Source organism: Zerene cesonia, chromosome Z (assembly GCF_012273895.1).
Source record: "Zerene cesonia ecotype Mississippi chromosome Z, Zerene_cesonia_1.1, whole genome shotgun sequence".
Lineage (NCBI taxonomy): Eukaryota > Metazoa > Arthropoda > Insecta > Lepidoptera > Pieridae > Zerene > Zerene cesonia.
In genome coordinates, this window is record NC_052122.1 from 12089694 (window position 1) to 12103281 (window position 13588).

Sequence of the window (13588 nt, forward strand, 5' to 3'; positions counted from 1 at the left end):
TGATGGTTATTTTATGCACGTTTAGTCATTACACTTTTTAATGAATAATTAAATAATTAAAAATCATGCTAATTAAATATATATCGTAAATTTTAAAGGTCAGTTCTCTAAATATTCGCATTTCCTGCTTTTTTCTCGTCGTTCTCTCGCATAAGTCACAGGAAAGTGAACATGTTCTGTTGCTTATATTCGTCAGCCATTGTTTAAATGTTTACCATGAGCTGGCACGAGTTTCTACGGCCAAGAAAAGCCGGCTCTAGGCTTTTCTCGATGGACTCGTACTCGCCGCTCGGTAGTGTTCTGTGTAGTAGTGAACGGCCACGTGCGGTGCGTTGCTAGGCGACGCGCGGGGCTTCGTTCCCACGCCTCCACCCGCGCTCCCCGCCCCGCTGGAGCTGGCTGGTTGCCGCTCGTCAGTCGCGACTTGTGATCGGTCCGTGAGCGTACGACTGCGCTCCCGCATCATTGCACTCAGCCGCACCCGTTGTCGGCGCGCGCTTTTCTCGTTTCACTACCCGACCCGACTAACCCACCAAAACAAGCCATGGACGGTGACGCGTCCCAAGGTCCTTCCGGAGACGCTTCCCCAACCTACGAGGACAGGTGAGCATTTTCAGCACGGATCATGTCGCATCCACATTCCAAGCGACCATTCCCACGAACGAAATTACGTCATAGGGACGCTATCGCAGTGCAAGCGTAACGTAACGTTATCGGACTGTAATGAGTTTTAAAAATAGGCCACGGCGTATCAGTGTGACGGCGAATGGTTCGCTATTTGTGAAATGATGAAATCTGTGGTTGAAATGGCAGTGCCGCGAGGCGCCGGCCGACGAAAATACGGATGAGTCACACGGCAAATATGTCTTATTCCGGTAATTATGGCTAGGGTTTTTCCCGTGGATTGTTTTTCACTTGTAGACAAGTTTTAAAATTGGCACGGGCGTTGTGTATGACGTATGCACGTTGAGAATAAAGCTGATGGGTCAGGGAACTCGGGCCGGTCACAGGCCGGCCTAGAACTGCACCGAGAAATGTTAACGGTCAAGTGTGGGTTTGCGTTATACAACAATCGAGACTACAGTCAATATTAAACCAAATAAAGGAGTATGCTTTGGATGGATGAATCGCGAAATAAATGTAATAACACGGTCGATCCAACAAATGTCGGTTTTTCGTCGGCACATCAAAGAATCGTGGCGCCAATGTGCCGCAGTTCTCACGAGGACATCAACGGGTTTTAAATTTTCAAGTATTGTTTTCGTAGCTAAGTATATAATGTTCATCTATATTTTACAGCTCATATAACACATTCAAAGTTGAAGAACATAAATGACTGAGCTTTAGCTTTACTTTGTATTTTTTTATGAATCCTAGCTAGACGAAAATCGTTGGAGCCAATTACGAGACTCAAATTATGTACTAGCTGTGTTGCACGCGGCTTCGCCCTCGTAGAAACGTATTTCTATGAGTATTTTATGTTGCCGCGCCGTTAAAAGATCCCATTCACTCACTTGAAGTCACTCAAACGTCCAATCCCCAGATATAATATCTTACCATAAATTACACCGTTGCGACGTCAACGGAAAACAAACAATTTTTAACATTGACGAAAAAAAGCGCATTTATAAAATTACTCTTATATTGTTAAAACAATACGGTAAACCGTGAAACCCGTTTTTCTTTGCAACTTTGTTACAACTAGTTCTAACCAGGGGTAGGGCGTTAAAAAGTAGAATATACTTTGTTTTCTAGACAAGACTGTCTTTAACACTACTATTTAGACATATGTTTCTTGTTTCGATCAGTATTTGTCATAAAAATCTGTCTAAATTACTATGCATACATAAGAAATAGGTTATAAAAGACTTAGGTAACCAGCGCGTTAGATTGACTTAGGAACCATTTAGGCCTTACAGTGTTTCCCGCTCAAATAAAAACCAATATGGAGAAAAATGAAACGTCTGTCGACTAATTCTACTTAAATTAACAATGGCGTTTAGATAGAAACAACTAGTTCTATTTAGGGAGAACGGGTTTTAGCTATAACATAGAAACATTGTTTATATGGCAGTTACATCACGTTTCCTCTATTAAAACGTGTTATTACTAGGAAAATGACAAGAATTAACTGAGGTTTTATTTAGGTCGTATCAAATATTGTGCCTCTGCGAATGCGTTACCCGCTTTTAACGCTGGTTTAAGGTGAACGCACACTAATCTTAGTCGAACCAAACGAATAGGATTCTGTATATGTAATGTCATGAAGTGCGAGCCTTGATGCGAGAAGAACCGCAGAAATGATGGTGAACGCACACTTATCCGACAACGAATCGAAGTCGGTATGCCTCGCATAATATCAAGAATCGGCTACATCGAAAAAAATCGCTTCTATTTTGTTTACGCGTGTCGCACTGTTATTACATGCGAGTCGTGACGGAACTTGACGAGGTTTGCAGAAATAGTACTTGCGCGTTTCATGTGATTTCATATACCAGAAGCCCATAATTCGTTTCGGTCGACACGCTCCGACGCGTTCGGCTAGGATGAGTGTGCCTTCACATTGACAGACCAACTCTCAAGGTGAACGCACACTTATCCTAGTTTTCTGCAAACCTTGTCAAGATCCATCACAATTCACACGTAATAACAGTGCGACAAGCGAAAAGAAAATAGAAAAGATTTCTTTGATGCGGCGGTCCATTCGTTTGACGCGTTCGGCTCGGATAAGTGTGCGTTCACCTCTAAACAGTCACAAATACAATATTCAAAAGTATATAAAACGTACAATTCTGTCCAACTATGAAAAGAAACGAAAAACTATTTATTGTGGGAGTCGAGCACGCTTCGGCACGAATTGGGCCAGCTCGCACTGGGGAAGTACCACACCCCCACAGAAAACCGGCGTGAAATAGTGGCATGCCACTGTGTTTCGTATGGTGTGTGGGGGAGCCGGAGGCCTGTTTCCTTTTCCTCACCCGTCCCAGTCCATTCCTTCTCTCTAGTCTAAAAAAAAAACAGAAACAAAAACAAAATTACTAAGAAATTTTATAAAAGAACCAACTAGCTCTCCAATTCCGCTCCGACTTTATAATTTATAATTAAAGAGAAATAGACAAATTAACTAGAATAAATTATGGCTGCAGTAAGCAATATGGTTAAAAACCGGTGTTAAGCTTTTACTAAGCCTCTCCTGTACATAAAAAATAAATTTGCTTCCCCTGAATAGCGCCCGCCAAGGCCGGGAGAATAATGTATGTGATCGAATTCTCCGTGATAATTTCGTCTTTACAAATTATGAACCAACGCACAATTTTTATAAACTACCCGAACGCCTAGTAACGTAGTTTTAGTAGGGGAGCCTTAGAGGGGATTTGGGCTTTACTCGAGCGCGTCAGATCTTTATACGGGGTCGAAGTAATTAGCAATAGATTCCTTACCTATTGCTAAGTACCTCGTGAAAGTATGAACAGTTAATATTGTGGGTGGGAGCGCTCACTGGTGCCGCAGGAAATTAAAAAATCGATAATTCTCTAAGTATAAGCTCAAATCGTCAGATTAGCGAAATTTGCACTTTTTGTGTTGTAGTTAACCCATAATATCTTTATCTGACGCGCTCGTATCATTAATCGTAAAAAATATTTACCCTCTCTTCATAGCCTCGAAATTGCTACATGAATCGTAAGAATACTGTATATCTTATTTCAGGAAAAAAAAGCGTTTCTCCATCTCTCAAATCACACTATAGGACTATGACGACTATGAGACGCTCGACTAAATGCACATTTAGCATCTTGGGCTCCCCTACTATTATAATATTTACTAAATCAGAGCATAAGCTTCTTGTAGTCATATTTCGATTAACTTAACTACATATTTGTAGAAAATAGGGGATTATGAATGCTTGCTTTTAGAAGTCAAAAGAATGGGCGTTTTCCCACCTATATCATAATTTATTTAATAAAAATAATCAATCAGAAGCACTACGTCAATAATAAGTATAGTGTTGGTCTTTTTATAGGTTTTAAAATTAATATATGTAGAATAAACGAGTTAATACTAACTGACCCTATGAACTATTTTATAATTCAAATGATATTTTGAAAAACCTATTAGCGTTTTTGTTAAATGTATTTGAAAACTTCAGGAGACGTTCACTTCTCTTTCGGTATCATAAAAATCGTATCGATTACGTTCAGAACCAAAAATGTTTTGGATTTTTACCACAAAGCTGTTTCGAATATGATCCAGTAAGTATCGGAAATCCGTTTCCTTTGCCCAACCTGAACCCACTTTTATTACTTAAATAATAATAGCTCCAACACATCGGTGACTCACAAATGTTTGCCTCCATTTTTATTACTAATAAGCCCCATACAGAATTTGGCATCACAGTCATCATGGCTGTTTGTGCCAAACATAAATACAAGCTGCATACAAGAACCATATGTAGTTTTATATAATTGAACTTTGTCTCACTTTTCACTCAATATCTAAGACATTTTCTTTTATGCGAAAAGATATAAGATACGTAGAATAACACTCGTCTACTGTCATTTTGTTATGATTAAGATATGAGATTGATTTTTTATGTATTTATACTCACAATTCATAAAATTATTAATGGTTTTGTAAGATTTGCCCAAACACGAAACCAAATAACATATATATTTATATCAGGTTTTTTCGGAGAAAATAATATATCGAAGTAAATAGAGAGGAAAACATGTTACATTTCCATAAACACCTTTTTAAAGCTTTTCTTTTATAATTTTTCAGAGGACAAATCTCTTTTTAAAGAACAGCAGTAATATAATTGTTCAAAATACGAGATACAAGAAAAACAGCACATCAGTACTTTCGTGATTTAGGCACTTAAAAACATAAATGTTTTCAAAAATATCCCGGGCGACACAAAAAAACAGAATTGTAGAGCTGAATGAATGATTTCGTATAACGATTACTTCAGTAGGTATAATGCCAGGCTTCTTTATAACAATTCGTTTAACTGTTGCATTTCATCGAGCGAAATGAAAATGTATTTGCAGCGATGGGTTTTTCCTATCTCCGTTTAAAAACAAAATAATAAAAGGAGATAGAGCTTTCTATTTTCGCCATAGAGATTAGTCCTACATTTCAAGTATGGCTCAACGATATTGAACGTATTTTTTATGACTCCCTGCATGCACGCCGTGGGTCACAATTACCAGAGCCAAATGCCCAAATGACCTTTAACATTTATCGAAAAAATTGTTTCATCAAATAAGGTTATACAAATAGAATACATACTTTGTACGAGCGAAGCCCCTGCGTATGAGGTCTAGTAATCAGCAATATTATTGCAGCAATTTAATGTCACCGGTCACCTCATCCGTATAGAGAATCATTATATGGTTATATTATGGTGTGCCAAGGTTCTACACGCAAACTACAATTAAGAACGGATTTTGCGACGAAGGACTCTACGGCAAAATTGTTTGACAATTGGTTTATTTTTACGAGGTAAAAAATGAACAAGATGTGAACAGTTAGTTCGATATCGAAAAAAACTCGGAAGATTAAATAAAATGAAGCCTTAAAACGATGACATAGATAGATTCAATTCTAGATTCTCATGTACTGGCGTTTACAGCGAATGCTCAAAGTGCTAGCTGCTCGGTTTTAACTCGCAATATAAAGGACAAAATTAATTATCCAACTTGGCTCTACCTAGCTTTTTGCATTTAATTTACTGTTTCAATTGAAATTCATGAATATAACTGTGCAGGACGTGGACACCAAATAAGGTTAAATTGAACTATTGAAGTAAGCCCCTTCGTACACCATGCTACGCCAATCTCCGATACTTTATTGTATGCTGCAAGTATCAAGTCGCGAGCGTCGAGTAGCGCACGGTCCGTACACACGACTCTGAATCGCAAGATGCTTATTGCCTATTTAGTCACAAAGAGAGGTATTATTTGAATAAGCGGTTAAACAGATCACGTTTTTACAAAACGTGTGAAACAAGTGACGATTAACCTATAATTTTATACTACCTGTAATCTTCTTATCAGAATATTCCCTAAAGCTATAATAATATTTAAAAAAGTATTCCACTCCGCCTCAGAAACAAATTTAATATTCAATCATTGCTTCGCCTTCTTGGAAGCCGCTGAGACTTGTGTAGCTGGTAGCGTGCGACAGTCGCGACGCGGCTTGTGTACGGACCTCAATGAATTTGTACTGCGGTAGTTGCTGGAGGGCTAGAACCGTTGAGTTTTGAAAATTTCAGTAGTTTTTGTACGAAGTGCCTAATGAGGTGTTTTGAATTAAACTTCCAGAACTTCTTCTGTACTTAATGTATGAGTGTAAATCATAATAAAATAAATAACCAAAGACAAACGGATTTTGATTATTGTTCGTATGCTCAGTTAGTCAGTCATTGAATTGAACTACATATACTAACGTTCTTCTGACAGCTTTAGCAAGATGGGTGGTCTATTTGACAGACCATGTCCGATCCGACCGAATACGATAGGTTTTAAATGCAAATAGCATTTAGTACCCGACACAACAAAATACAAAAATCATCATGTATATTATATGTATACGTATTGCATGAAACTGATTAGAACTTTTTGTCTGTTCCCATTTCTCAATAAAAAATTCGATTGAAATATCTCATTCATTGTATGGGCAATGTTGAAGAACTGTAGAAATCGTCACATTCATTCATTAATCTTCAATATTTTTAATTTTAAATAGAGCTGTAGATAAGAAGCATTCCGATACTCAAGACACAACAACGTAAAGCGCTGTATCACCCGCGACACTGGTAGTGTGGAATATTTAACCTTTGCCTTATGCGATAACTTTATTTGTCGTTCATTAAGTGAATCAACATTTCAATGTTTGGTTGAAAATGTTATCGCTTGGTTTCTTTTCGCTGGTTAGTTCCCCGTAGAAATGTGTTATCAGGAATGAGTGTTGGTTCATACACGTAATTGTAAAGCAAATATCGAGTCTGCATTACAAATACGTAAAAATTCGAATCTTCTTTCTTACCCGAACACTAATTCGTCATTTTAATAGATTAATGACGTCAATGGTTCTTACTAAGGCCCAGCGTGGCCCCTTTCTACATATTAGCCTATAGCAGTCGCAATCACGAACCGTTGTAAGGGTGAAAGAATTATTCAAATCAGTTCAGTGTTTGCTAAGATTAGCGTGTTCAAACAGACGCTATTAATTATTGTCGCTGTAGGTTTAATTAAAAATTAATCATTTACTGTCGCTGAACAAGTTACGAAGCTGTCCGCCCGATACATGGTCTGGGTGACAGCTCGATCTGAAGTTAAAACAGAGCGAGCCAGCGGAGACGCCGCCGCAACTGAAGGCTAGTTAGAGCAATAAACATACGAATGTTTCTGTGAGTTGCAATTCAATCTTCTCGGCGGCGGCTTATATTTTATTTCATCATCATCATCATCATCATTTATTATTTAGTTATAGTAAAACTACAGTGTTGTGTATAATAATAGTACAGTGATGGGAATAACTGTGGTATAACTCAATGAATGAGGAATACATTTCAAATTACAAAGATTGCAAACTACTCAATCTATGATAATAATCATATTAATATTTCATAAATTCTATGGACGTACGTTGTCATGGTCCTATCGTCTATGTGAGCCTTTGTCCTCTTTCATTAAAAAATTAAATTAAAAACGGAATTGTTAGGACGACAAAGAATCGGCGTTATACGTTATTAGACCTTTGACTAAATACGTGTTGTCTCCCCATATGGTTTTTTTATTCTTTTGATATTTCCTGCCCTCTTTGTGTAGTTAATAATTTTCGAGTTTAATTAAATCTGGTGAAAAACCAATCAATCTCATTTTTCTTCTCTTTTTTTAGCATCTGAAAAATGTGCAATTGCAATATTACGCATTACGCTTAATAAAAAAATACTTCCTTTGACTGATCGAGGGGAGTGAGTTGTTGGCATATTGATAATTATTTAACCCCTTGTCTGGTGCTCTTTTTTTTCCAGGAATTCCAAAAAATTTAACTCTCTGTCTGTGCTTTGCCCTTTATCTAACTCGTATTCTATTGTTTGAGGAAGTCTAATTAATATTCGTTTATTATCAAAATAGTTGCCTTTATAGCTTTAAGACTAGTTCAAATAGCTTTTGGAGTATGATTAATTTATATTAGAATGAATGAGCGATTGCGAAAAATAGATTATACAACAGAAAAAGTGAAAAAAAATGCAAAAAGGAAAAATTAATCATGGTCTATCTGAGGTCGCGTAAAAGTTGAGGGAGGTTGTTTAAAAGTTCTACCGAAAAAAGCTCTGTGAATTATATATATTATATAAGTTATAGGTAATTAAAACTTTTATACACTATAACGCTTTTTTTACAGTTCCTCAAATAACCAAGTTTTTATTTATCTTTTCTTGTATCTTATTAAAACTTGCTTTTAAATATCCTAAACGTACCTAGCAAATATTTAATTGTAAATTATCGAGCTTTTTGGATGTTGTCAAAATAAAGGAGAAACTGTGGTAACTAGTGTACACTATCGCGGCCCTCGTGGCTGATTATGGGGACCTGTTACATACATTATACATACTTCATTATTATAAAGTATACCCTCCCCAATTTTCTTACCCTCTGATTACCGCAATGCCGGTACATTCATTTTTAATAGACGAGGCTGAACGTGACTTGTATGTATGGGTGATTCATTTTTTATTTGTATGAAACTTGTTTGTTTGATAGGATTTAATTCAATTTTTTGATGTTATCAAAAGTGAGAACATTGTGTGCTAGTAGAAAAATGGTTAGGTAGGTGATGAGTATGAGTAGAGAAGCCTCAAGATGGGCGTGGAACCATGAGCATATGATATCGGTTAGGTCGGTGCCGGCTGAATCGTAAAGCGGACAATTTGCATGTGCCGGTCGGTGATACTTGTCACTGGCGAGTGTCGTCTATTGCATTTACAATTCATTGTTTGCTGCCGGCGACTCGGAAAGCATTTGTTCATTTTCCGAGTCTTCGTAACTATATTTGTAACAAGGTACGTCGTGGCTTAATTACAGACCACCGTCGACAGCACGCCATGCATAATTGTTGTCTACTACACAACACATAATATAGTACCTTTGAAGATTTTTGTATAAAAAAAAAATAGGTGAGCGAGCAAGTTGTTGTAGTTGTTAGTTTGACAGTCAGGAACCGCCGCGCCAGAATCGACGCTAGGCTGTTTCCCATTGAAGTCGAAACAAACTAAGCAAGGACTGTTTGAATGTGCGCGTATTATATATAGGCTTTTTTAGATATTTTAAAATTAGTTCTAGTTTTGTGCAATTTTACTCAATACCCGGTCACATAAAATTTTTATAATTAAAATTTATATCGTAGTCCAGCTGAATTTCGATGGAGCGAAATTTAAATAATTTGAAACAACGGGAACCAGTAATATTTTCAAGACCCATCGCCTTTTGTGTTGTAGGCACTAGTAGCGATTCTAGATAAAAACTTGGTAAGAAAACTCGGAGCACTAGTACGAACGGTGTGCGATGTGCTTTAACATCGATTTGTACAGTTAGGCGTCTTTCCGAAAGGTTTGGCCCGACGACGTGTAAGAAAACATAACGGATTACTGGACGCGTCATGCGAGTGTATGTGAGCGCATCTTTTGTCAGTGAGCGGTGAAAGGGGTGGCCAGGTGTAAGGTGTGGGAGCAGCGGGCGCGTGCCGCCCGGCCCGCCCGGCCCGCGTGGCGAGCGCTTTGAGACGAACAAACACAACTTTCTTCCGTTGTGCACTTTCTCCTGATCGGGGAGTGCACCCTTTATTTACGATTGAATTATTGCGGAGGCTTTGTCCTATCGCCCTATACACGAGCACGCGCTGCTCGAATCGAAATGTTTACGTGGACGGCTCCGGTCGAGCTTTTTTGTGCTTCGTACACGGCTACTTTTATTTCAACGATGATAATTTCCATTATTATCTAGCTAGGTTGTACTGCTGTCTTGTCGTTTGACTCGGTTTGATTTAGAATTAAGAATTGATGTCTAAAATGCCTAGCGTGACTGCCTGAATCACCGCCCCTCGGCACCACTGTAAATATTTGAACAGTTTATTTACGAAACGACGTTATGTAAAGGGGTGAGAATCGCAGGGATATCGTACTAAAGAGTAATCTTTTAAGGTAAAGAAATATTAATATAATTTTGTCTCTACAGTTGTTTTCTGCTCATTAAGTATTCTGATGTAGGGTTAGGTCCCTTCAGATTTTATCGACAGGAAGAGGGGCTAAATGAACTTACCGACAACCGTCGTAGTAATATAACGTAAAGGTTTAAAAGAATTTAGTCCATGTACTTGGCCGTTGTTTTTTTTTATATACATACCTTTGCGGAGTTATGAAAGCTGTCATCTTTTTTAATATAATTTATCAGTGAAATTTTAGCATTGTCCACTGTTCCTTCAGAATTTTAGTCACTGGGGAACATATTATGTCGAGGCCAGTTTTGGATCTTTTGGTATAGATTAAAAAATTGTTCAGTGTCGTTAAAAAATATTTCCCAAACTTAAACACTCGGCACAACAAAAATGTGGAAAAAAATTACAATGCATTTTATTTAACAGACTCAATAATTCTCAACGCTTATTTTACTGAACTTTATAGAGAGCTCAGATGGGAAGTGCAGCCCACGGCAGCTATAGCGACGATCATTATTACGTGGCAACGGTCATAACGGCTTAGAGGCGGTAGTCACAACACGGCTGTGCGGGGCTCGGGTGACAGGCGTGCGACAAAGTGACAATACGCAATAAATCCATGAACGCTAAATAAACGAGACGGTGTCCGTCGCCCGCCACCCTGTGACGCGGAACGTTCCCAGCTCTTGAACCAGCGATAGCGGACAAGCGGAACATTAAATGAAGGAATATCCAATTTGGTTGTACCAGTCGTCTAATGTAGCCAAAAACATCGCGGGGGGCGGGGGGGCATACACTTCACACGAATCTTCGCGCGCTAATCGCTTGACAACCCTTAAGATATAAAAAAATTCTTCTCTTAAATTTTAAAACAGTTCGATCATGAGAATTGAGACGGCATTAGAGCCCGCGGCCTTTTTTCTGTTATTTGAAATTTAAATTCAACAAAGGCCGGGTTCAATCGATACAATATTGTAATTACCTGTTGAAATAACACAAAAAGCGGCCAGTGATCACACACACATGCGTAGCGACTCGCGTCATTGTAGTAGTGCAACCAATTCTCGCGGTTGTACGAATTTTTTGTCTTTGTTTCGTTCATCTCTACCCATGAGCTAGGTAGAAGTCCCTAGTCCCGACCCTGACCGTGAACTCGTCCGCTTAGCTCCAAACAGAACGGTGCATTTTAATAATCCGCTATTTGGCGATTTTCCAAATACTTTGGCACAGTTTATAGGCAAACTGGAGCGAAACGTCCTAGCGTAAGCCGTAACACATCGCTTAACTTTGTCTGTCATTTAAGAAAGAATAAAAATTCTTGACTTGCCTAATTCTTAGTTATAGGTAACCTAGATAATGTAACTCAAACTAAAATATTTATTTATCCAGCTAGACTACGCTTAGAAGTGCTTTTGAATCGTCAAAAATAAAATAAAAAAAACACTAGTACAAGCGTGGACTTCCTTACAGTAAGTTAATACATATTAAATAATACGGAATGGGGATTCGGAAATGTAGAAAGTGCTAACCGCTGTTTGAAGCCGCTGAAAGACTTTTGATTAAGGTTGTAATCCAGTGAGGTTATTTTTTCCTTAATTACTTGGATTACGATTTAACTTTACAAAGGGGATACGCTAATCGCCTGCTAGATTCATAGAATTAAAGTTGTATAACAATAATTACGTTTTTGGATAATACAAAATAATAATATACTTTTTTTTATTAATAAATCGTGTTATAAATAAATATACCAGACGAATATGTGCGATACACTCTATATCAATATTGCATTTCAATATATTGTTAATATCCAGTACGGATGTAAATTAATCGATTCACTGAATGTGGAGCGCATTCACGACGGGAGTCTGAAAGTTTACGATAATTTCCGGTATCAAGTCAGAGAAAAAAGTTTGACGTCTAGTCTTAACTAATATACTCGCTCGTTCTTGTTTGTGACTCGCCTGCTTGCCTGCCAATATATCTGTTGTTCCAACCAGTTTCCGCAAATTAGAATTCACCCCTAATTTTCTTCTATTTTACCGCTAAAAGTAATAGGAACAGAGCTTAAAGTCTATAAGCTATACATTTATTACAATAATATATCTATAACTTTTTCCAGCATATTGGAACTTTAGGAGATAAATAGGAGCTTATGCTTCCTATAAAAACATTAATCCAGGCAGCCACTTGACCACCAGAATACTCGTTATAGCATTCTGTGATATGCTCGGTGTCAGATTGCACATCTGAGCAATGGCTTATATCGCGACTGATACCACCGCCCGTCGACCACCTGCTATGCGCGGCCTAGCGATATCCAATTGTATATCGAAAAGATTTTATGAGAACAGCATATTTGACTATGCATAATAGCATCATAATAATTACTATGTTCTAAAGCTACAAAATTTCTGAAGTTATAAATTCATTTTCTGTGTTGGGGTTACTGCATCCGTACGTCCGTTGGTGGAAGTGATAGTAAATCCGGTAAACCACTAATTGAAAAGGAATTGTTATTCATTTGTTAACAAAAAATGAGTCATTAAATTCTTTTAAAAATCACCATCTTAAACGGAATATGCTATTTTTATGAAATTACTAGCTGCGCCCCGCGGTTTCACCCGCGTAAGTCCGTATCCCGTAGGAATATCGGGATAAAAAATAGATGTTGGCCGATTCTCAGACCTACCCAATATGCTTACCAAATTTCAGAGGAATCGGTCAAGCCGTTTCGGAGGAGTATGGCAACGAAAACTGTGACACGAGAATTTTATATATATAGATTAAATGATCTCTTTTTTATGTGCATATAAAGAGTCGATTCCAAAAAGTTATCTATGTGTCACGTGCAAAATAAATAAAAATGACGGTCATTTGCGTGCTCTCCACGCGAATTAATTGAAGCAAGTGGCGCGCTCCAGACGAGCATTTCCTCTGCGTTCATTGACTCCGGGGCATGCCCGCGGACGCAGCACGCACTCCACAACATTGGCTTAGATTTCTGCTCAAACAAAACCAAGACCCGGTGCTAGAAGCTACGACTTAAACTGTTCATCACTGAACGCTAATGCTTCTTGCGAATATCATTCCTATGCTCATCCGGATAGAGTCGCAATTTGGTTTTTCAGCACAAAAAAATAGACGTTCGGCGTGTAGCGAACTGTCTGCCAGCAAAATGCCCCCTTTTGTTGAGGAGTTTATTTTAATTACAAGGTAAACGACAAGTGTTGCGCTCTTGGTTAATGCCATAGCCCATTTAGTTGGTCCTTTTTTGAGTTCACGTTGATTGAGGTTCTAGTCTGCTCGTGTATAGATGATGAATCTATAAAAAACCTCAAATATGTAAATAGGGAATATGAGCCAG

General features: G+C 38.1%; 1 protein-coding gene across 1 annotated transcript in view; it reads left to right on the plus strand.

Moving 5' to 3' along the window:
• The first annotated feature begins 418 nt into the window (after window positions 1-418).
• Window positions 419-13588, plus strand: part of LOC119835616 (insulin-like growth factor 2 mRNA-binding protein 1) — a 43382-nt gene continuing 30212 nt past the window's right edge. The window contains exon 1 of the mRNA XM_038360546.1: window positions 419-603. Coding sequence (XP_038216474.1) covers window positions 545-603 — 59 coding nt within the window. The 5' untranslated portion in view covers window positions 419-544. The remainder of the gene's footprint in view (window positions 604-13588) is intronic.